At 42.0% G+C, this 26,025-nt stretch overlaps 1 protein-coding gene across 2 annotated transcripts in view; it reads left to right on the top strand.

The window, feature by feature from the left end:
- The window catches only part of PLEKHM3 (pleckstrin homology domain containing M3), a 223,198-nt gene that overhangs the window by 79,942 nt on the left and 117,231 nt on the right, over positions 1-26,025 (top strand). For both annotated transcript variants that reach the window (XM_061382958.1, XM_061382967.1), the window contains exons 4-5: positions 4,572-4,717; positions 15,919-16,112. In XM_061382958.1, coding sequence (XP_061238942.1) covers positions 4,572-4,717; positions 15,919-16,112 — 340 coding nt within the window. The remainder of the gene's footprint in view (positions 1-4,571; positions 4,718-15,918; positions 16,113-26,025) is intronic.

Genomic DNA, 26,025 nt, shown 5'->3' with positions numbered 1-26,025 from the left:
GCAAGTTTGGAGAACAGTGGAGAGGAGCAATTCTATTAGGAAAGGGGAAGCTGGGAGGGGCTGTGTTGAAGGAAAGGTCATTGGACGACAGTGAGTATTCGGGGTTATGGTGTCTTCTCATTGGTTGGATTGTTGACAGACAAGGAGAAAGTCTTCCTTCTTCATGCTTGGCTATATAAAGTAAGCTGCCACAAATAACATGCGCCTGAGACCTCCTCTTTCAGGGCTTCCTACGTCCATTTTGAATGAGGTATTCTGTTATATTCATTTTTGTAGGGTGATTTCAGCATCAAAAGTAGGAGAGCATGGTTCTAAATACGTTATAAAAGTAAAGACACCCAAGAACTAGAGGTAGTTTATGTGCTGCTGCTTGTGTCTCAGCTAAAACAAGTATGAACCCTAGCCATGTTCTCTTTCTCTTTTACGAGCCTGGACACCTGTGCGAAGTGCTGAAGCTGTTTAGCTTATTGAGTTGAACCCTCAGCCTGTTAAGCTTTGAACCTGTGTGCCTGGTTGATATACACATTTGCAGGCTATGTGCTTTCTTAAAAAGCACACTTGTGTATTTTAACATTGTCTATGTATTAGGTTGCATCTAGGAGATAATAGTCGGACACAACTGAGTGACTTCACTTTCACTTTTCACTTTCATGCATTGGAGAAGGTAATGGCAACCCACTCCAGTGTTCTTGCCTGAAGAATCCCAGGGACGGCGGAGCCTGGTGGGCTGCCATCTATGGGGTCACACAGAGTTGGACACAACTGAAGTGACTTAGCAGCAGCAGCAGCAGGAGATAATAATAAAGTCATTAAAAGTTATAGAATAATAAGCCCAATAGGACCTACTAAAGCATTCAGCAAATGCTTACTGATGTTTCAGTTCAGTTCAGTCGCTCAGTCGTGTCCGACTCTTTGCGACCCCATGAATCGCAGCACGCCAGGCCTCCCTGTGCATCACCATCTCCCGGAGTTCACTCAAACTCATGTCCATCGAGTCGGTGATGCCATCCAGCCATCTCATCCTCTGTCGTCCCCTTTTCCTCCTGCTCCCAATCCCTCCCAGCATCAGAGTCTTTTCCAACGAGTCAACTCTTTGCATGAGGTGGCCAAAATACTGGAGTTTCAACTTTAGCATCATTCCTTCCAAAGAACACCCAGGGCTGATCTCCTTTAGAATGGACTGGTTGGATCTCCTTGCAGTCCAAGGGACTCTCAAGAGTCTTCTCCAACACCACAGTTCAAAAGCATCAATTCTTCGATGCTCAGCCTTCTTCACAGTCCAACTCTCACATCCATACATGACCACAGGAAAAACCATAGCCTTGACTAAATGGACCTTTGTTGGTAAAGTAATATCTCTGCTTTGCAATATGCTACCTAGGTTGGTCATAACTTTTCTTCCAAGAAGTAAGCGTCTTTTAATTTCATGGCTGCAGTCACCATCTGTGGTGATTTTGGAGCCCAAAAAGATAAAATCTGACACTGTTTCCACTGTTTCCCCATCTGTTTCCCATGAAGTGATGGGACCAGATGCCATGATCTTCGTTTTCTGAATGTTGAGCTTTAAGCCAAATTTTTCACTCTCCTCTTTCACTTTCATCAAGAGGCTTTTTAGTTCCTCTTCACTTTCTGCCATGAGGGTGGTGTCATCTGCATATCTGAGGTTGTTGATATTTCTCCCGTTAATGTTTATTATATCCCAAATTCAAACAAGCAAAAGCAAAAAAGCTAAAATAACTTACATTTATTTTTGCAATCTTTTATGGTGTACGTTTCAGCTATAATGGTGCTCCCAAATTTCTACAAGATCACGTTCACTTTCTAAATCATTAGGGAAGATTGAATTCTGTTCAGTATCATTTCAGTGTGAAGTCAGCTTGAATGTCTACAGTGTCTAGAATATGTCAAGTTCTGCTCAACTCTGTTTCACAGTCCATATGTGGCCATGTTTAATGTGTAATTGTTGGAACGGGCAACATATCTGCATAGGGGTATTCACCAAAGTGAAGAGGCAGGTTAGCAGGATCAATTTCAAGAGGCAGGTGAGCAGGTTAGGAGGATCAATTCCAGAACAGCTCTGGGATGTTAAAATCTCTTTATATGCATGAGGCTGTTTATGTGCCAAATAATATTCAGTTTATCGTCTCTTCAACATAAACATTTATTGCTGGTCTGTCATGTGTAAAGCTCTGTGTTAACTGCTAAGGATAAAAAATAGATCTGAGCAGTTTATAGTGTAGTTGTGGCTATACGAGCACATCAAAAAGCACAATAGTTTAAGGAGGCATGCACTATATGCCAAATGAGCACCATGCTCAGTGGGTGCCACAGATGGCATTCCAGTGTTCAGAGCCTAGTGATGGCACCTTCCACTCCCAACAGAAGCAGCAGATGTGTTTGGTTTTTCCTTATCAATTTTATGCATATCTCAGTCCTCAGCCAATCTGAAAAATAGGAACTTGTTACCATCTTGTTGCTACTCAACCGTAAAGAAGGAGTTGTTCTAGGAAGACAGTATTAAACTCTGGAAGCACAATTCTAATACATTTACTCCCCGTCTTTCAATATCTCTTGTATTCCAAAACAGTGGGATCTAGTTCTCTTTCTGGAGGGTACTTTGTGGACCTGCTTGATGTTGTTTTATTTGTGATGAACATGAAAGCTCTAGGAATTTTCTGATACTTTCATTCATGAATTCATGTAAGTATCCTCTTAGGTTGTCAAACATGTTTGAGCTCCTTCTAGTGGAAATGGGGAGCAACTCTGATTATATTATTATTACTATTAAGAGTAATCTATGTTTCCTGATGGTTCAGATGGTAAAGAATCTACTTGTAATGTGGGAGACCCAGGTTCTATGACTGGGTCAGGAAGATCGCCTAGAAAAGGGAATGGCTATCCACTCCAGTACTCTTTCCTGGAGAATTCCATGGACAGAGGGCTACATAGCCTGGTGGGCTACAGTCCATGGGGTTGCAAAGAGTTGGGCGTGACTGAGCGACTGACACTTTGATTTTGTACCCATTTTATGAAATAGGCTTAATATGAGATTTCTTTGATCAATATAGTTCTTGGCATCCAACCATGAAATGGGCCATGAGGAAGGGTTTCTAAAATGAAATCTGTAGATAAGACATGTCAGAAAAGTGATGCTGGTATATAATGCTGATGACCTGTTCTGGATGTTGTGCTTTGGGTTGATTGTAACAGAATTTCTGTTATCAATAGAATATAGTTCCTCCTAGCTAAAGGTAAATAATGGCTTCTTTTTTGTCAAGGCCATGATTATTACCAGCTTCCCTGTCAATACCAGGATGGTACTCACATAATCATGGACTTCTTGGACATGAAAAAGACCTTGGCAATCATTTGTAGGCAGTCAGTGGTCTTTAGTGATGGGCAGGATCTGGCAAAGTAGAGATCGAAGAAAAGGATATCATGAAAGAAGTAAATCATGCCAAGATATGGAGGGTGAAGTGAGCACACTGTGTGTATTTGGGGAACAATGAGGAGAGACTTCTCTGACTTCAACCAAGAGGTTCTATTTCCATTGGAGAATCACAGGAGTAGGTAGTTGGAAAGGAGAGGTAGGGGCCAATCAAAGGACACATTCCTTTCACTGATTTTGTCAGCAGAGGAAGGCTACATGTCAGGTTTTAGGTTCATCTTAGAATCAGACAAGTTTAGAACCCAACCCAGTCTCCATCTCTGACTGGCTGTGTTGTGCTTTGTCCCTCAGTCGTGTCCAACTCTTTGCCACCCCATGAACTGTAGCCTGCCAGGCTCCTCTGTCCATGGGATTTTCCAGGCAAGAACACTGGAGTGGGTTGCCATTCCCTTCTTCAGGGGATCTTCTCAACCCAGGGATTGAACTCAGGTCTCCCACATTGCAAGCAGATTCTTTACCATCTGAATCACCAGGGAAACCCTGACTGGCTTGGTGACCTCAAGACAAAATACTTCACCTGGATAAATAAACCTTAGTTTATTCATCTATAAAAAAGAGCTGATAATATCTTCCTCATAGAGTTGTTGCATGGGTTAAATAAGATCCTATATGAGAAGCCCTCAGCCAAGTGCCTGGTGGAAGTAGGATTTCTGAGGCGGAAGAGAGGAGATGAAAGGGCGTTGGTTGTAGAGAGATGGTCTCTGGCTGCTGTGCACAGAAGTGGAATTAGAAGAGATCAGAAATGTACCAGTATCAGCAGTCCCCCAGGAGGCGAAAGGGGCGAAGCTGCCAGGCTAGGAAGGAGGCGTGCATGCTCAGTGACTCAGTCGTGTCTGACTTTTTGCCACCCCATGGACTGCAGCCCACCAGGTTCCTCTGTCCACAGGATTTCCCAGGCAAGAATACTGGAGTGGGTGGCCATTTCCTTCAGGGGATCTTCCTGACCCAGGGATCGAACCCACATCTCCTGCATTGCAGGCGGAAGAAGGGGACGTGTCTGTATATGTATTCTCTGCAATTTCTTTCCTGTTGTTGACTTTTGTTTCACTTGAGGATTGTATAACTTCATTCTACAGTGTTAGAGAAGTACAGTAATCACAGACTTTTCTTCTCCCCTGAACAGGATGCCAGCGATCCATAGGCCTTTCCAACGGGAAAGCCAAGGTGTGCAGCTACAGCGGGTGGTATTACTGCAGCAGCTGCCACGTGGACGACAGCTTCCTGATCCCAGCCCGCATAGTCCACAACTGGGACACTTCAAAATACAAGGTGGGTGCTGAACCTGGCTTCACTGCATAATAGTGATTTTGCTTTTTACTTGTTGTCACGTGGATTCTAAAGAGAATGAGACTTTGAGGCAGACCTGATTAAGGTCATCTCATAAACGCTACAACTGTATGCTCTTTTCCCACTCTATACTATTTCTATTGCATTATTTGGGGCTTCCCTTGTATTTCAGTCAATAAGGAATCTACCTGCAATGCAGGAGACCTAGGTTCGATTCCTGGGTCAGGAAGATCCCCTGGAGAAGGAAATGGCAACCCACTCCAGTATTCTTGCTTGGGAAATCCCATGGACAGGGGAGCCTGGTGGGCTACAGTCCATGGGGTCACCAAAAGAGTCAGACACAACTGAGCGACTAAACCACCATTGCATAATTTCCCTCCCTTCTAGGCTGGGAATCATAGGCTGATAATTTCTACATTTATCTCCAGCTCCAGTTTTGCTACTGAAACTGAGACCTGTGGATTTAATTGCCTGATGGCATTTATTTCAACTGTGGTTTTCAACCTAGTCATCCTTTAGACCTGTGAACTGGTTAGCTTCGTTGCACAGCGTGTATACCCTTGTGTAAACCAAATTGCATAAATCAAATTTGGCAAGTCAAGGAATCTAACCCCCACTGGAGTCATACTCTAGGTTTAGGACATTTATTTATTTTTTGTGTGGTCCTGGGTCCCGGGACCCAATAGAGAATTCTGTTACCTGATCTGACTAGAAGCTTTCCTCATTCTTCTGCCAGAATATTGTCACGTCTGCCTTGAATGAACCTTCCATGCAAGGTGCTACATACAAAAACAGGCTGTATGATGGGTTTTATACCTCCTTGCTAACAGATGTCTGAGTCTTGCTTTCATTGTAACGGTATCGCCCTGGAGCAACGTGGGCAGGAATGGAACGTGTAGCTGCTACCTACCTATCATCTTTGAAGTCTAAACTGAAACTGACCACTCTGAGTGGCCAGTCGGCTTGGATCCTTTTCTGCATCCCTGGGCAGCTCCTGTTGTGCCCAATAATCATCCACATGTCTTTAATCTGCCTCCTCCCTGAGGAGTCCTTCTCAGCATATGCCTCCTACTTCAAGGAGAAACTGAAGATTTGAATTCGAATACCTGCAAGCCTGCCTACATCTGTATCTGTCCTTACTGCCTCCCCTCCTGGGCTGGGAAGAAGAGCCCTTTCCCTCATTTAGAGATCCTCCTTCCACATGTGCTCCCGATACTTTTACCCATCTCAGGAACCCCGGCTCTTTGTTCCAGGGCCGATAGAAGAATGTCCTCCTTGATGAAACCTCTGATGCTTCCTGCTTTCCCCATCTGTACTTTGTTAGTTACTCCCCATGGGCTTCCCTGGTGGTAAAGAATCCCAGTGGTAAAGAATCCGCCTGCAATGCAGGAGATGCAAGTTTGATCCCTGGGTTGGGAAGATCTTCTGGAGGAAGAAATGGCAACCCACTCCAGTGTTCTTTCCTGGAGAATTCCATGGACAGAGGAGCCTGGCGGGCTACAGTCCATGGGGTTGCAAAGAGTTGGACACAACTTAGCAACTAAACAATAAGAATTTCTCTCTGTGCCACCACAACACATGTGTGAATCTCTAGAATTGCACTTATTTAGGGGTTAATAGAAGGCAATGGCACCCCACTCCAGTACTCTTGCCTGGAAAATCCCATGGATGGAGGAGCCTGGAAGGCTTCAGTTCATGGGGTCGCTGAGGGTCGGACAAGACTGAGCGACTTCACTTTCACTTTTCACTTTCATGAATTGGAAAAGGAAATGGCAACCCACTCCAATACTCTTGCCTGGAGAATCCCAGGGACGGGGGAGCCTGGTGGGCTGCCGTCTATGGGGTCGCACAGAGTGGGACACGACTGAAGCGACTTAGCAGCAGCAGCAGCAGCAGGAACTTTTGTTCAACAGGCCTTTATCAAAATCCTCTCTCTACCTCTAATTAGGTGCTTGACTGGTTGAGGCAAATAACTTGAACTTTCCTGAGCTTCCATTTCCTAATCTGTAGAATGAACCCAGACTACCTGGGTTCAAGTCTTAGCTTTGTCACTTAGTAGCTATCTGATTGGATTTCCCTGGTGGCTCAGATGGTAAAGAATTAGCCTGCAATGTGAGAGACCTGAATTTGATCCATACTTGGGTCAAGGAGATCCCCTGGAGGAGGGCATGTCAACCCACTCCAGGATTCATGTCTGGACAATCCCCATGGATAGAGGAGCCTGGCGGGCTACAGTCCATGGGGTGGCAAAGAACTGGACACGACTGAGTGACTAAGCACATACACAATAGTAGGGATAGTCCCTACTTCTTAAGGATGCTATTTGCTTAAATGAATAATTCACAGAAAACGTCTAGTGCTGTGTCTAGAATGTAAGTAAGTGCTCAGTTAATGCCAGCTTTTACAATGATTGAATATAAGATAACTCTAAATCTCTTTACCTGACATAAAGACATGTATGATCTCTAGTCCCAGCCTTTCTAGCCCTTCCATCCACTGCCTCCCACCCCTGAGTCTCTTAAGAGCATACTCCTTCCCATCACCCAGTCCTGCCAGGCTGTTTCACACCTCTTGTCTCCCTCTTGCCCTCATTCAAATCCTAAACCCAGTTTAAATGTTCTTTCCTCTCCTGATTCTTCCCTTCCCCTCTGTCACACAGAGTTGTCATTCTCTCCTCTGCATCTTGTACTTGACACTCTGAATACAGGCTATAAATATATTGGCCATGTGTGTAATAGATAAACATTTATTTCTAGGGCAAGAACGCTAGTTGAGTTTTTGGTTTGAACAGTTTAATCTCCTTGGAGCAGAGCTTTGACAGCTGAGATGTGTGTAGAGAGTGAGTGAGTGAGGCAGCCCCAACCCCGTGATCATTGAGGGCTTAGGCTGGTGGCACCTGCCCTCAGAATATGTGCCCATCAGTGGAGCTAAAGCAGTAAAGGTGACACTGAATGAGGAAAGTGAAAAACTCAGGCGTGGTTTAAGAACCCTTGCAGTGGAGAAGGTCCAGGTCTGTTTGCAGTGAAGGCTGAAGCCCCCTGAAATCATCAATCCAGCCATTGCTCAGGCTTATTATAATTTTACTATAAAGCAGATATTTTTGTGGTGGTGGTCCTTCAACTGATAAGGTTTGATTTTGAGAGGACAGGTAAGTAATAAGGTTATTAGGTACCATACTTCATCCAAGAGGAAAGTGTCTTTTGTGAGACCATTCCCTCCTAGGCTTTCAGCGGACAAGGGAAGATTTTTAAATCAAGAACAGAGCTGGTCGATTTTATCTGGATCATCTCTCACTGACATTAAGTAACTGTGTTCCATTTAGTCCAGTGTCTGTCTGTCTTTGCTCAAATGCTGGGGTTTAACTTAATGTTCCTAATTGTGAGGATCAGTTCAAACCTATCAGTTTCCAAGACCAGACATCGTTCTGTTAGAGCTGCCTGCTCCCCCTAATTGCAAGTACGTGACTGGCTTGAATATCCATTTGAAAGAGTGAACAAATGGTTTTGCAGAGCGGAATGAAATCTGTCATTTTAAGCGCTTCCTTGTCTGCCCTGCAGAGTAATAATAATCCTAATTATTTTTAAAGCAGGATTTCATCTGTTTTTCAGTGTACATCCTGCATATTGAATTGAGCTCCAGGATTACCTAGCAGCTAAATTCTATCCTCCAATTCTACAGCAATTTTTCTAATGAAATTGTTTTTGGACAATGGTGTTTCCTCTTACCCTCCCCCCTTTCAAAAATATCAAGCATGACAAAGAGGTAGTAAGGAAATCAAACTTTGCCTGAACTCTTCCTAAATTGTGCTTTTAAAAAATATTTTTGTTTCCTAGCCTGAACATGCACATTCCATTTAGCTAGGGGTTTTCCATGTTACACAAATCATTTCCTATCTCTTCATCTTGAGAGGCATTCAAGGCAAGCTCTGCTGGCCTTGCAGAGCTGGAGAATAGCTCACTGATGGGAAAAGCCACTTGTTCAGAGCCACTGGGAGATTTTGAGAACAAATTGTAATTAAACTTAAGATCTCTTGATTCCTCCTCCACTAGTCCACAGCGCCTATTTTAATAAGACCAAGAAGTGTTATGGTTGGAATTGATCTTCTTAAAACTTTGCCATGGTTTTTCATAATAGAGATGGGGGAAAATGCTAGAAGGAAACCTTATACCAAAGCAATCAGTGGTTGTTTTACTGTGATTATAGGTGGATTTTTTCCTCCCCTAATCTTTTCTGTTCTGTGAAAGTCGCTCAGTCATGTCCGACTCTTTGCAACCCCATGGACTATACAGTTATGGAATTCTCCAGGCCAGAATACTGGAGTGGGTAGCTTTTCCCTTCTCCAGGGGATCTTCCCAACCCAGGGATTGAACCCAGGTCTCCGACATTGCAGGCGGATTCTTTACCAACTGAACTATTAGGGAAGCCTTCTCCTACTCTTTAGTCTCCAAATTTTTAGTAATGTGATTACATTATTTTTATTAGTTTATAAATTTTAACTGTCACGTAGCTCTGTAGATTCTATTTCAGAAAATTTGTACTAGAAATTAACCTTTTTTTAATACCTCAGAATTATCATTATAAATATGAGTGTTCTAAATCTTGTAACCAATAACTTCAGTGTGGTTTAGCATGGCATGGGAGACTTCTTTCTGTAAGGAAATTACCTTGTACTGCTATACTTTTATTCTTCTTTTTCTGAACATAATATACTTCCACATTTCGAGGTTCAAAAGTACAAAGGACATATACACATGGATAATCTCCTTCCCTTCTCTTCCTCACACCTACCCTGTTCTTCCCATAGGCAACCAAATCACTCCTTCCAGAGATATTTTACATACATATGTTTTACACAAAAATGGCAATAGGCAATATAGTGTACATGCTGCTCTTAGAAAACATTCCATTTAGATCATAAAACTCTTTCTTGGGCTTTTTAAAAATAGCCATTCCATATTCCACCATGAATTTAACACACCAATTTTCCAACTTCTTTTGATCAGCATTAAGGTTTTCTCAGTCTTTCTAATATGACAGTGATTCTGTGAATAACTTTATACATTATTTCGAATGTAAGTTCTTTGATTCATGAATGGGACTCTCTGTAGGTAACTTCCTAGACGTAATATGTACACCTATGAGTTTGATAGATGTTGCCAAATCGCTTTGCATCAGGTTGTATGCTGTACTTTAATATCTCCTTGCAGGTCCTTCCTTCCCTTAGTACCAGGATGTCAGCTGTCACCTCTGCTGTCACTGTGCTGCCTCTAGCTGTCCTTCCCCTTTCCTACTTTATTAATTCTAAATATGTTGTGAACTTAGAAACAAAGAATCAAACTGATAGAAGTGTGTGGTTCAGAGTCACGGCCAGAGCCCTGTAAAGTACTCATTCATCTGTTCAGCAAATGTTTACTGAACACTTACTATGCTCACCATTCTAGGCGTTAGGACATGTGTTCCGCATCATGAATTTCAGGTGATAAAAGACAGTAAACAAATGTACAAATAAGTGACTTCTAGATAAATGAATTGTCATTGGACTTTAGTTTTGTTTTAGAGTTAAAGACACATGGAAACCCACACACCGGTGTACTGCCTCCTTAAATTATGGGTTCTTCTCCATTGGTAGCCCACTTGCTTTCTATTTGACTGGAGAGGAGAGAGGAACAGAACAGGAACTGGGATCTCCTCTTTTAAAGAGTGATGAACAGACAGTTGGTGGAGTTATTTAAAAAAGAACTGTGAATGTAAACAGTGCTAACAAGCACAGAGCAGTGTGTCCCCACATCTGAGTTTTGGCTTGAGATCTACCATGAGCTGACCACAGAGAAGTCATTTAAGTTCTCGGGACTCAATTTTCTATTAAGTGCAGGTAATGGTAGAGAAAGAGGTCCCTTCCTCCAGATGATGAGGGGAACCATGGCTGACTCATTTCTCACCACCCCCTACCCCTCACTACAGTCTGCATGACATTAACCAGCTGCCCTGTCTGTAGCCAGATTGGTTGGAAAGTGGCTGGGTTCAGCAGGTTTTCTCTAGTACTCCATGTCCCAGAGTTTTAATATGTTAACACGCTGCACTTTGAATCATCAAGAGAAGAATGTGGCATGTGCCATATTTTTTGTTGGATCTCAGAGGATCTTTTCTATATGACTGGTATTCCTTGGGACACAGGTTAAGAAAAAACTGAACTAGATTATCTGTTGTTCAGTTGCTCAGTCGTGTCCAACTCTTTGAGACCCCATGGACTGCAGCATGCCAGGCTTCCCTGTCCCTCACCATCTTCCAGAGTTTGCTCAAACTCATCTCCATTGAGTCAGTGATGCCATCCAACCATATTGTCCTCTATCATCCGCTTCTCTTCCTGCCTTCAGTCTTTCCCAGCATCAGGGTCTTTTCTAATGAGTCAGGTGTTTGGATCAGGTGGCCAAAGTATTGGAGCTTCAGCAGCAGTCCTTCCAATGAATATTCAGGGTTGATTTCCTCTAAGATGGACTGGTTTGATCTCCTTACTGTCCAAGGGACTCTCAAGAGTCTTCTCCAGCACCACAGTTCGAAAACTTCAATTCTTTGGCACTCAAGTCTATTTTATCTGTACCCATTATTGTTATTCTAAGATTATGTTCTCATCCATTTTACTCTGATCCATTTTCCTCCTTTAAGAAAAACTAAAGTCCTCACCACCACCACATCATTCTCCTCTTCTCCAAATTGCTATCATTGGTCACCACATTGCTTTCGCCCCATCACATTATTACCCAGGACTGTTTTTGTGGGGGAACATACCAGGACACCATTTCAGAACCTTTCAGAATTACAGAAACCTGAATGACATTTGAGAATTTTTATTTTCAGAGGTACCTGTCACCAGCATAACAGAAGATGTATTATATTAAAATCTATACCAATGATGGTTAGCTTGTTAAAAGCAAATGACAAATATGCTTATTTATAAATACATATGTGTATCTAGCAGATTTGTCATTACTGGTTTATGGATAATTATAACCTGAACTGTGCTGTTTTCTCCAACTCCTCCTGAGTATGAGATGGGGAGGAGACCTGCTTCTGCCTGGCCCTCCTCCTCCTCACCTCTCTCGAACCATGTTGACTGCCGGTCTGTGAAGAGAAAAAGTGTCGCTCAGCCATGTCCAACTTTTTACGACCCCATGTACTGTCGCCTACCAGGTCTCCTCTATCCATGGGATTTTTTAGGTAAAGAGAGAACCAGTTCACAAACTGCAACAAAACCACAGTTGCAGAATGAAGTTCTTACAGCATAAACTATTCTAAAGTTAAAATATCTATGGAAGAAACTGGTGTATTAATATTATTAATATTAACTAGTTAATATTAATAATACTAATATCATTAATAAATATTATTTAGTAAGATACTAACGGGCCAATAGGTTGGAAAAACGAACTGTCAACCCTGTAAAAATTGCTTCTAATCTAAGTGGAGTAGGATCATGGAAAAGAATGCCAACCTAAGCCATTCATTTTTTTTTTTTAAAGTAAGGAATACTGGGCTTATCCTTTTGTACCTATGAGGTGAGTTTTCATATCAGAAACAGCACTCAGGTTTTTGATATTTGTCATAATTTGGTAGGCAAGAAGTAGGACAGTAGCTCTTGGCTCTTAAGTAGAATATATTTAGTGTTCCCTTACAGCTCATGAAATGGTTCTATTAATGAGAAAGAAACTTTCTCTCACATAAACTTGTCACTTAAGAATATCATTGGCTTCCTTCCATAAGTAACTATATATTTTTAGAAAAGCTTTGTAATTACAGTTGAGTTTGAAAGTAGAGTGCTCATACCAGAATAGAGGATGGTTTTGAATTTCAATCACTATATCCCCACTGATTTCCTATTTTGCAAAAATAGCGTTTCATACGGAATTTTGAGTCCTCTCCCAAATTCCCTCACCGATGCAAGTGGTTGGTTCTCAAAAAATGAGCATGTGCTTTGCAGCCAAAAACAGCTCAGCATGGCAGGGCTTTATTTGTTCACATACTGAGGCTGCCGGGGTCATAGTATGCTCTGTATTCTCCACACTAGCTAGTAACTTCGGGAAACAGGGCCTTAGACTTTCTTGAGACTAGCTCTGTTTTTGTTTCTAGTGATTTCAGTGTATGAATGCAGATGTCAGTAGCTGCCATCCCATTTGTCTCACTGCTTTTACTGTCTCTGTAGAAGGCTCTTTTTTTTTTCCCCACTCGGGCTTAAGTACCACCTGAAGAGAGAAGCCTTTTAAGGCCTGGGAGACTGGCCAGTGCCCTTTGTCCTTCTGTTCACCTACTAAAAGGTAGCATTGTTAACCTAATTCAGCAGGGCCCTGGCTCAGTATAAACACTGCTCAATAGAGCCAGAAAGACTAATTGAATTGTACAATACATCATTCTTCAGCAACAGTTTCAAGTGGATTGTACTTCATTTTCCAAAACACCATCCGTTTTTTCCTCATTTAAAATTTTTAAATATAGCAAATATTTAACCATTATAAACAAAACATTTGAACCCGGTTCTGTCTTTCCCTGCTGAACGGTGAGCTATGTGAGGGCAGGATCCTGCCCATTGTCGTCTCCACTGAGTGGCCAGACACCTGCTCTGGTGTCTGCCATGGGTGTACCTGTGTCTCTAGACCTCAAAATGAGGCATTATTTAGCCCCATCAGCTGCTCTTTCCAGTCTGATTACATAGTCCAAGGTTTTGGCTGATTCTCGGTGCTGCTCTGTGAGCACCATCTGCAGAGACTGTTATCTTCTCGACTCTTTAACTGCAGGATCCCAGAGGACCACACAACAGAACAGGCATCTCAAAAATAATTGCTTCTATGATGAAAATGACTTTTATTAGAAAAAAGCATTGATGCTTTTCTTTTGCACCTCTATAATTCCATATTAACTTTATAAAAAAGAACATGGTAATAGTGAATTTAATAAACACATGTTTTAATCAACATATAATAACCATACATTTAGTTACTGGGCTTCCCTAGTAACTCAGCTGGTAAAGAATCCACCTGCAATGCAGGAGACCTGGGTTTGATCCCTGGGCTGGGAAAATTCCTTGGAGAAGGGAAAGGCTACCCACTCCAGTATTCTGGCCTGGAGAATTCCGTGGACTGTAAAGTCCATGGGGTTGCAAAGTGTCAGACACAACTGAGCAACTTTCACTTTCTTAGCACATGTACAGATTGATCGAGTTCATGGTTGTATCTGCTTGTTGTCCTATCCTTACCCACCTAGTGCATTTCTGTTTATCTTTCTAGACCTTGAGCCGGTGTCACCTGCTTTGCCAGGCCTGCCCTGGCTCCTAGCTCCCTTCTGCCAGCATGGTTGATGTCTCCCTCCTTCAAGCTCCCAGTGGACCTCATCCATGTTCCTTTGTGGTGGATGACTGGCTATGTGCTACATGTATATTTTTGTTTTAATTATTGGTCTGTTATACTCAACATCTGGAGAAGGCAATGGCACCCCACTCTAGTACTCTTGCCTGGAAAATCCCACGGATCGAGGAGCCTGGTAGGCTGCAGTCCAGGGGGTCTCAAAGAGTTGGACACAACTGAGCGACTTCACTTTCACTTTTCACTTTCATGCATTGGAAAAGGAAATGGCAAGCCACTCCAGTGTTCTTGCCTGGAGAATCCCAGGGACGAGGGAGCCTGGTGGGCTGCCGTCTATGGGGTCACACAGAGTCAGACACTACTGAAGCGACTTAGCAGCAGCATACTCAACAGCGAATCCCAGGAGGTTAGGGAGCATATCCTGTTTATTATTCATCAGTACTCTTCTAGAGTGGGAACAGTGGATTTTCAGTTTTGTTAATGAGCAAAGTTGTTTGTTCTGTTTATGCTGAATTCCAGTCTTACTCCCAGTACTAGAGAGGGTCCAGTGGAAACTTTGTGGAAAGATGCATGTCCTCGTATCAGTGAATCGGTATGTAAAGATTCCCCCAAACCACCCACGGGGCATGCATTAGTTAAGCTGTAGCTCAGGTGCATTTTGTTTTTTTCTGTTTACCTCTACTGCCAAATGACATTTTAAAATCAGCTTTTATACTCTTGGTGTTTACTGACAGAAGTGGTTATAGAATTGGCTGCATCTATTGGCTAGAGTCAGTGTGCCCAAGTCCATGAGCGTGTGCTAAGTCACTTCAGTCGTTTCTGGCTCTGCGATCCCATGGACTGTAGCCCACCAGGCTCCTCTGTCCGTGGGATTCTCCAGGCAAGAATACTGAAGTGGGTTGCCATGCCCTCCTCCAGGGGATCTTCCCAACCCAGGGATTGAGCCACCAATCTCCTATGTCTCCTGCATTGGCAGGTGGATTCCTTACCACTAGTGCCACCTGGGAAGCCCCCAGCCCAAGTCTAGACCTTTACTAATAAAAGCAACTCTTTTCTGCTCACTAAAGTGTGCGTTTGAGCTTGTTTTCTATGCACATTGTTCTGTATATAATATCCTTTTTCCCCCCTTTTTGGGAGATATTCTTTCATTCCTTTCGATGTGCATGGTTTACCTATCTTTTTAAAGTAACCTCTGTATAAAAATACTATAGAATATATGTACATATATATGCAGATAGCTTTAGTTTTTTAAAATCAGCATTGCTGTTAAAGAGCCTTAATGAATTATTTTTTAAACTTTTTATTTTGAAATAATTGTAGATTCACAGGAAGTTGTATAGATAATGTAACACAGAGGGGTCCTATGTATCTTTTACCCACTTTGCCCACTGGGTGTATCTTAAATAACTGTAATACATTTTTAAAAAACAACAGGAAATTGACATTGGTATACTGAGTCTGTATAGTTCTGTGTCATTTTATCATATGTATGAAAGTGTTAGTCACTCAGTTGTGTCCAACACCTTGCCACCCCATGGACTGTAGCCCACAAGGCTCCTCTGATCATGGGATTCTCCAGGGAATCACACAATCAAAAAACAGAGTTAATATATGTTGTAATTCCTTTCAATGCCCAGGTTGCTTTTACCAATTGAGTTTCTTGGGAGAGAGAAAGAAAAGCCACATTTTATACTTAGTTACACTATGGGCTTTTTCATTTGGCTGTGTTCAGAAAATGATGTCATTTTGGTATTTAAGCTATGGTTCCTAGCTGGAGGAGGTGTGGAGAGCCGGTGATGGCACCAGCGCTGATGGAGGAAGTTTCTCTCGTAGGTGTCTAAGCAGGCCAAAGAGTTCCTGGAGTACGTGTACGAGGAGCCCCTGATCGACATCCAGCAGCAGAACCCCATGCTGTACGGACACGCCGAGCCGCTGGCCACCGTGGTGCGGCTGCGGCAGCGGCTGAAGTCACTGCGAGCCTATTTGTTCAGCTGCCGGGCGGCGGTGGCCGAGGATCTGCGCCGCAGGTAAGAGTCATAAATGTCAGACAGCTCCGGTTTGTTTTTCTTTCCCGCCCCGGGAGGGTGGTTAGATGATCTCCGAGGGCCTTTACAACGTGGAGTAGCTGGAATTCTGTGGTTCTCCCTCAGGGCTCATCTCTGACTTTTTCCTCTGAGGGCCTCTGTCTGGTTGAGCCAAGCACAATGAAAATAATACCTCAGTGGAACTGAGGGCTTTTAACCCATGCATCGAGTTCCCACGACGGTGAAGACCTCTCTTTACCTATAGGTTAACTTGAGATAATATTCATGGAAATGTCTTCATTGATGGTAGCATCTTATAGTTTCTCCAATTTCAGTTCCTATTATCGTCAGTGAAAATAAGCATGTTTGAAATATTTCATAGCTCAAAAACCTTTTTTTTCAATGAGAAATTAGTAAGTGGTTATTCAAATCTTATTTTACAGACAGAAACAGACTTGGTAAATGATACAGGCCGTACAGCTGGAATTAAAATACATTAAAAAAAGAAAAACAACCCACCATAAAAAGGCTCAGGATTCTGCCTTTTCATGTTATCATTGGCATAGGCTGCTTTTCCATAGGTTGGTTATGTCCAAGTTTATGGAACACACAAGTCCATACCAAGCTCAGAACCTTAACATAAAATTGAAGTTAAAAAATGTGCCTGCTCTCATCAAATTCCTTCTTTTACAGTTAGGTTTTATTGGCATTTAAATTCTCACCCTTGGTATAGACAAACTAGCTTATACTTGAAATAATTGTTGTTGGTGTTCATAAGTACCTAAACATATCTTTTAATTTTTTTTTTTAATGGCAACTTGAAGGCATACATTAGTCATGGTTTTTGGAGGCAAGCGTATGTGAATAAGAAGCTTCAGAAAGTGATCGTTTGCTATTTGAAATCCAATTAATATCCGAAGAACCCCAGGCCTCTGAAGAAGATGTTTTGAAAAGAACTAAATGTAGATAGTAAAGGATATGTAATATCTAGACAAGCTCTCATAAAAGTAATAATGAAAAGGCAGCTGCCGTAGAGCGAAATGCCTCATAGTGGTAGCCATTCTTTCACCTGGTTGTTTTTCAGAAAACACTAGAAAGTAGTCAAGATTTACTCTTGTAAAGTCTAGGCAAATCTTAATTTTAAAAGATTGGAGCTTTGTCTGAAAGGCAATAAAATTATGTGTTTCCAACAAATTTACCAACCAAGCTATATACAAGAATTTTGACATTCAAAGTATGTTTGTTCTATTACTCTCAGTACCTTTTGGCTTTGCTCAAAGCTGGTTTTTCTTTGTGCTTTTATTTTTAATTTTTTAATTTAAATTTAATTTTTTATTTTAGTGTTAAAATCTACACACAGAAATCTTGTTGAATACCTTTATGTTGTAATGTTTTGCTTTGGTTAAATATGCCAAATCTGGGCATGCATTTAGAAATTAAATAGGAGATCCTCTCTCCATATGGATGACTAAGCATACCTATGCTGTTCCAGCAGTTTGGTGGCTTACCACCATGTACTACTACGCCTTATGGCCAGACCACCAGGAAAGGAATGGAAGTTCTAGAGAGAAGGCAGTCCTGGGGCTGTGAGAGTGAAAATAGGAGTCTTTTTTTACCCCCCTTCATTTCTCTTTCCTGGACTTGTTCATGACCATTATTCAGTGTAGGGCCTGGGAGACGGTGTGTGTTTAGTAGGTACTGAATGGATGGATGTAAGGAGGGATGGGTGATGAATGGATGTCTGTTACAGTGTCTCTTTAGACCACTGAGCTGTGGCTGGTAGCCCAATTCGGAGGAAGGAGTCATCTTCAGATTCTTCTTTTTCTCACTTCCCTGTCAGTTAGTACAGTGTTTGAACCTTCTGAAACCTTTAGAAATTGTTGTTGAATAAATGAACAGACCAAACCAGCACAAAAAAGATTTGGTTGGTTCTGTTTCTGGGACAGCTCTCAAATCTTTCCTTTGCTTTTCACTTCCAGTGCACTCCCCTGGTTCAGTCTGAGGATCATTACAGCATCCTTCTAACTAGTCCGTCACACTTGGGTTTCTTTCCTTTCCAACTGAACCTTCACATCAGACAAATTATTAAAGTGCAAGTATGGAATTAAAGATCTGCCCCAATCTAACCCAGTATTTTGTTCTACTCTCTCAAACACAAATAATCATTTAATTCTCCCTTCAGTACATTCTGTTGTGGAAATTAAATGGGTTTTTACAACTGAAGGGCTTACAGTAGTGCCTGTACACAGTAAATAATAAATACTATTATTATTAATACTGCTTCTTACCCTAGATTGTTCTTGTCTCTAGCTTTAAAAATCCTTGTTAAAAGAGTCCACTTAAAAGCCACCCCTGATGCTCTGTAACTGGAATCAGGCCCCTTCTTCTGCTACTCACTGTGTCTGGAGAGGGGTGAGCAAGAGGAAGTGGGTTGGAGAGCTAGTCTGGCACAGGGCCTGTGGTTTCTGGGTATGCGGTGCATACTTATCTGTGCATTTGTTGCATAAAAATGGGTGGAGCAAGAGGCTCCCTAAGACTTCCTAAGAGCAAAGAATAAGACGATGATTCCTACAGAGCTCTAGAAGAGGTGCTATAATTTTTTTGTTGTTGTCTTAGTTTCTGTATATTTATATAATCTCTGAGGTTACCAAGCTGTCCAACCTGGCACAGAGAAAAGTACACCAGTAGCAAGCAGGACTCATAGCTTTGGGAGGGGGGAGTTAAGAGCTTTTTTGGATTTATTTTAAAATATGACTGTTTAGTGAAATACGTCTAAGGTTTTCTGGGATGTCGATACTTCTTACAGCGGGACCATGCTTATTCATTCTGCCTTCTTCAGTGTCTATAAAAATAACCATTTAACAGAGGAGATTGCCCCCCTCATGCTAAAATGACTGTCACCAGAAGCCATCTCTTACCTGTCTTTCACTTTTATACAGAATCTGACTTTTTAAAAACAAAATCAGTCACCAGTACCTTCAGTGACAATAAGCTTGTTCAAAAGCAGGATACTGAAGGTTTCCTTTGTTTCACCTGGGGTACCACCTCTAGAGTGGGGTTGGGGGGGAGTTTAGACAGTGAGAAGGACCTGCTGGGCACAACTAACCATATAGATCCTTGATAGAAACTAAAAGAGGGGGGAGTTGATGAGCAACAAGGGAACCAAAATAGAGCAAGGGAATCCAGTTCTTATCTAGTCGTAAAAGGCATTCTCTCCCTGCCTGGGTTTTACCTCCATATAAAAGTTGCCATTAATCTCCAGCAAGTAGGCCCAACATGCTGAAGACCTGTCAGTGCTGTATAAACAGAATAAAGCAAACTGTTAATATTGCTGTCGTGAGGAACCTGGAAACAGACTGATTAATCGTATGGGCGCTAGACCGCCAGGGAGCCAACTTTGGTCATCGCCTTATTAGGGAAGTCGCAGTTGGCTTTTAGGCCTGTCATTACGATGACCGTTGGGTTTTTATCCTCACTGTTTTTGTTATTGTTGTGAAACGAACGCCTTGTTCTTGAACCCGAACTGCAAATCTTGACTGGCAGGGGTGATTAGTTTAGAAAAAGTCAGTGTCTTCCATGAAGTCTAAAATGTTTATAGTGCTGACAATTCACGGCCTCTGAGGACTCCCAGATGGCGACCCTGCTGGATCAGTTCAAGGTCTAGTTAACTTTTCACAAGAAGAATTATTTACAGTGTCCACATGTGGAGGTGCGTGAAGTACTCTGTGGAAAATCTTCGCACTGTCAGGATACATCCGGATGAGCAGCCGTTAAGGACGTGTTCAGGAGAGACCCCAGGAAGAGCTGGGAAGGGCCTCCGGTCTGCATGCCGCGCTGAACACAGGAACGGTGGGATCCAAGCATAAATCAGAAGTCATAAATGGTCACCTCGGGACCAGGTTTGCCCTTAGACGTGTTTTGTTTGGCCTTTCAGGGATGGTCCCACCAGGTTTTAAAGTTGCAAAATAGTAGCAAATGTCTGACCGACTCAGTAGACATGAATTTGAGCAAACTCTGGGAGATAGTGAAGAAGAGCAAAGTCTGGTGTGCTGCAATCCATGGGGTCGCAAAGAGTGGGACATGACTTAGAGACTGAACAACAGCCAAAGTGAACCTTTAAATAATCAGGCCTTTTCATGCTCTCACAAAATAAAGCTCTCTGGTTTCTGTTAGGAAATCAGAAGCTCTAAGTACACAAGTCTTCCCTCATTCCTGGATGTAGCAATCAGCATTACGTATTAGACTCTCCACTTTGCCATAGTCTCTGCCCCTCCTGTTATCTCCCCAAACCCACTGACAATCGGTACATAATATGTTGCTGCCCTGCGTTTCTCATCCTCAGCCCATTTCACTTATTTGTGATGGTGAGATAATCATGATTTTATCAGTTAAAAAGTACTTTCCCATAAATATACTCTTTGGTCCTTACAACAGCCCTTCAAATGGGTAAGACATGGTATTTAGAAAGAATGGAAGGAACTATGACTCTGAGATGCTACGTGACTTGCCTGAGGTGACAGAGCTGGCAAGGAGCAGAGTTCACACTTGGAACCAGGCTTTCTGATGCTCAAATTGCTGCTGCTTTCCCAGGGGCATTTGCTGGTGGCAGTGATGTCCAGAAGTTTCTAGACTCTTCAGAGGAAGGAACCCCTTTTATTTCTCCTGAAGGCCTTCATTGAGGTTGTGTAGGAGAGTGTGAAGGCAGCGAGGTGGCAGACAGTAATGTCTCTTGTGTGGGAAGGTACGGTTGCCGTACTCACTGCCAGCGCTGGGCTTGGAGAGCAAGGCATGACTATTGGCTTAGTGCTAATGAGCACATTTTCCTCTCGGTTTGTGTTTCCCAGACCTTTCTGTTGCATAGTCCTGTAAATGTAGAGGTGTCTCTAGGGTTATCTTATCCATGTCTAAAATAAAGATTACGATCTCTTTCTCACCATCATTTCATAAAAGAACGTAATAATGCAAAGAAAAAAAAAGTGAACAGCAATCAAACAGCTTTTTAAAGTCAAATAGATTTAAAATTCAATCTACTATTTTTTTTTTGTCTCATTTTGCCTTGGATTGCTGAAAAACATTGCCAGAGCAATACCAGTTGTTTGGACTAGCTTTTCAGAAATCCTGAATTAAGTCATATTTTTTCTTCTGAATGCTGAAGTGAAATTATCCAGTCCAAAGAAAGATATTACAGAAATCAATTGGTGGATGCCTGAGTGTTTCCCATTCTCTGTCGTTAACAGATGATTGGGGTTTTGGGTGCCTGGTGAATGCAAAGTTCCTATTGTGATAAATATTTAAAACTAGTTTCTCTCCAATACTACTTGAAGCCAGTAGGCAATGTTATGCCTGCCTTCCCAGTTACTTAGAGCACAATTGTGATGGTTCTGGGGGAACAGGTAGTCCTACTTGTTTGTTAAGGTTAGTTCTTTGTTTAGACCATTCTAAACAATTTGACAGCTTAACTTAGGATAAGTCACCTTTTGCTGTCTTCAGTCTCACATTTTATTTGAAATTATATCCAGAATTAGTTATCACTGAAATACCAGCTTTATTGAACAGTGAGAAATTTCTATCATAAAAACCGGCATTTTTATTGACTTTGTCTAGCCTGCTGAGTGCCAGAAAAATATGAGCGAATGTGTATGTGTGTCTATCCTGTCAGACTGTCCTTGCCTCCTCTTCCTTCCAGCAAAATTCAGCAGCTTGCTCAGTTGCTCTTGCTTCAGTTGCTCTTAGCAACAGTCCCCAGAAATGTCATTTAATATACCAGATTTCCTTTCCCAATTCTTTGCTCCTTACCCCCAGGGAAAGCTGTCTGTCTGACTACTGAGTTCACTAGACAGGAAGCTTAGTCCAAAGGTTGAAACATCCTTTGGGTGTCCACTAGCATCTCAAACTTAATATGGTCAAAACTGAGACAGTAGCCCCTCCCCTACTCCTATTGCAAACTGCTCCTGCTGCAGGGCCCCCCATCTGCCTTACTGGCACCTCCACCCATCCAGTTGTTCAGGCCAAACACCTTTCCCTCAGTTCTGAATCCAACCTACCAGCAAATCCTATCAGCGTCACCTTCAAAATATATCCACTCAAATTGAAATCGTCATAAAACCATCACTTCCCCTGCTACCCTCAAGGTCCAAGCCACTGTCACTGTCCCCTGGATTATCGCGGTAACTGGTCTCCCCCTTCAGTCTGTTCTTAAGACTACAGTTAGAGTTAATGTGTACATTAGATGATGTCACCCCTGACTCAGACTACCTGATAGCTTCACCTCTCTTCACCCAAGTAAAAGCCAAGGACGAATATGGCTGGTTCCCCATCCCCTCTCTGCCCTCATCTCCCTATATGTGCCCCCTCCTTTACTCTGTTCCAGCCAGACCAGCCTTGTTTAGTCCTTGAGCACAGCACACAGGCTCCTACGTGAGTTTCTGTGCTTGTTTTCTTCTTCCCCAAGTAACCGCATAGCTGGCTTCCTTATCTCCCTTAGATCCATATGCAGTCATCATGTTCATGAGGCATCCTTGACCACTTTATTTGAAATTGCACCCAGCGCCCTCCCTGACACACGCACTTCATCTTTTTAGTCTCTGCTTATTACCACGTAATGTCGTGTTTTATATTGTCTGTCTCCCTCTCTGGTGCCACACATATGGCTGTGGAGGTCATGCTTTTCTCAGCCTGTATAGCCGTGCCCAGAGACCCTGTGCTCTCCACACTAGATGTAAGCTACGAAAGGTCATGGCTTTTTATCTGTTTTGTGGTCTTAGGCCCTGCTGTATCTCCAGAGCCTTGAACCATGCTGTGTGTGTGTGACTGTGTGTGTTAGTCACCCAGGCATGTTTGGCTCTTTGCGACCCCATGAACTATAGTCTGCCAGGCTCCTCTGTCCATGGAATTTTCCATGCAAGAATACTGGAGTGGGTTGTCATTTCCTACTCCAGGTGATTTTCCCAACCCAGGGATCAAACCCAAGTCTCCTGCTTGGCAGGTAGATTCTTTACCACTGAGCCAAGGCTTCCCAGGTGGTATCAGTGGCAAAAAATCTGCCTGCAAATGCAGAGATGCCAGAGACCTGGGTTCAATCCCTGGGTCAGGAAGATCCCTTGGGGAAGGAAATGGCTACCCACTCCAGTATTCTTGCTTAGAAAATTCCATGGACAGAGGAGCCTAGTGGGCTAGAGGCCATGGGGGCATAAAAAGTTGGACATGACTTAGTGACTAAAACCACCAACAGCAACCAATGTACATACTACTTTTAACCCAATCATTTTGCTTGGTATATTGTGAACATCTTTTTATGCCAGTAAATATTTGTCTAAAGCATCATGAATCACTGAGTGAAAATGGTATTTTGATACGTGGATATTCTGATGCACCCTCAATCTTAGAAGTATGTGAGGATATTATTCGGTGTACCCAACAAAAGACTGCATGAGCTGAAAGAGATCATTTCATAGCAACAACTCCTCATCTCCCTACCTCCCAGTAAGTCAGACATATTAGATAGAGGGATTATCTGTTACAGAGAGAAAAGATTGCATGCTCTTGTGACTTGAATACATTTAATGTCTCTTCTGGCAGCGTCGTTCTTAAAACATAGTCTACACAGACTTGACTTGCTGTGTCTCTGAACTGAAAATGAGGAGTGTCTATAGCCAAAATCTAAGATCCAAACGTGCAACCAATCATTAGCCAAAATCTGGTTAATACTGAATTTTAGAAGGATGAGCCCATTTTAGCCACAATATTATCACTAAATTAGTCTCATTAAAGACCAGAGATTGTTAGCACTTCAAATTTATAAATAACACTTCTTTAAGCCTAGTAAATGAACACAGCTCTTTATGTTCTCTGTAAGATTTAATATTGGCTAGACTTTGTGGCTAGTTTTTGAGTTAGCTAGTTAAAAGTATCTTTGGGGCTTTCCTCTCAACAGATTAGCTATGTGAATCTATCGAGACTCAAAACCTACTAAAACACAAAATGTTATTTTGATAGTTTTTGAAAGCAGCCATTCTCAGTCTCCTTCAAGAATCCCTTTTCCCTTGAATGACTCGAAGAACCAAGGTTTTCAAGTCAGCTAAGCCCCTCATCTCCTGAGCCCCTCCCCTCCCCTCATTTTTCTCCAGAGATCTCATTCAGCAAATCATGTATATATGTGCTAGTATCAGCACTCTAAAAAGGAGCTACAGACTGTCTGCAAAACCATCATTCAAAACTAAGACATTAATAAACTTTGAAAAAGGAGCTCTGGCAAGTTATATATTAATTTTACTATAATGTATGCAGAACTTTTTATTTATTGAGAAATCCATAGCAAGTTAAAAAGTGATTTTATCTTATTCTGAGATTAAGTGAAATCTGTAGATTATAAAAAATCATTTTCTAAGAGATGACAAAAAAATAAAACTCATGGCAGAAAAAGTGTTATATTCTTGGAATTGTGGCATAACATAGGGATTTGAGTTAGGATCTATAATGTGATATAATTTGTCACTTTTATAATCAGACCCCGGAATAATAACAACCCAAATTACTTCCCAAGTATTTCTACTCCAGGGTTTAGATTGAAGAAACTTAGGCACAGTTTCTGAATGAACATGTAAAAGAGACCCTTTTTTCCCATACCTGTCTGCCAAGATATAATATCTGATGCAATCTTGCTATTTTTTCAACCAATGAGATTAGCAAAATGAAGTATCTAGAGAAATGATTGAAGCTTGTTTCTTCTACCTGGATGGCTATCGCAATATCTGCCTTTGATTTAAAATTGTTCTTCCATTAGCTAGGAGCATGGCTGGACATAAGAGTCCTGTCCATATCCAGTCTAATGTAACTATTTTGGGAACATTTGTAGCTCATATCAAGAACACCAAATTGCATCTCCCTGGGAATATTTCACCGTGCTTTTTGCTGATTTTGGTGTGGGTACTTGTGCCCTCCAAAGGAAAAATACTGCAACCCTTTCCATTCCATACAAATTACCTCACCTGGAGCACTGACTCTTGGAAAACACAGTAATACTTCATGAATGAATGGTTTTCCTTTCTAAATTACTTCTTATGCACTTCTACACATAATCTTCGTTTAGATCTTTATGGTTTAGAATCAGAATTGGAGATTTTCCCTTGGTGGTGTTGTCTTTTTTATTGTGTATATCTGTGTGTGTGTGTGTGTGTGTGTGTGTGTGTGTTTAAGAGAGAGAGAGTGATGGAGAGACAGACAGAGAGACATGTGGAAGAAGGGAGGGAGATGAGTCTGTTTTTTACTTATTTATTTTTAAAATATTTATTTATTTGGCTGCTCTGGGTCTTAGCTGTGGCATGTGGAATCTACTTCCTTGACTAGGGCTCAAACCCAGGCCCTTATATTGGGAAAGTGGAGTCTTAGCCATTGGACCACCAGGGAAGTTCTAACTTATTTATTTTTAACTGGAGGATAATTGTCTTACATTATTGTGTTGGTTTCTGCCATATAGCAACATGAATCAGCCATAGGTAAACATATGTCCCCTCCCTCTTGGACCTCCCACTCACCTGCCACCCCATCCCACCCCTCTAGGTTGTCACAGAGTGCCAGTTTTGAGCTCCCTGCATTATACAGCAAATTTTCACTGGCTATCTGATTTTATATGTGGTAATGTATATGTTTCAATGCTGCTGTCTCCATTCATCTCACCTGCTCCTTCCCCTCACCCTGTGTGAGATGAGTCTTTAAAGCATATCTGTTACATGTGTTAAGATATTTTCATTTTAATCATTGGGTTTTTAATGCCAGTTATGCAGCTCAAAGAACTGAGCTTTAGGGATATGGCGATATTACTAAATCTATTAAATCCTGCAAAGGGTGTGCCTACTCCAGGGCCTGACTTAGTCCCTTTTCTTTCATGAGCATCAGGGCTCAGTGGAAACTGAGTTTA

Source organism: Bos javanicus, chromosome 2, assembly GCF_032452875.1.
Source record: "Bos javanicus breed banteng chromosome 2, ARS-OSU_banteng_1.0, whole genome shotgun sequence".
NCBI lineage: Eukaryota > Metazoa > Chordata > Mammalia > Artiodactyla > Bovidae > Bos > Bos javanicus.
Note: the sequence above shows the minus strand (reverse complement) of the source record. Positions and strands in the feature narration are given on the sequence as shown.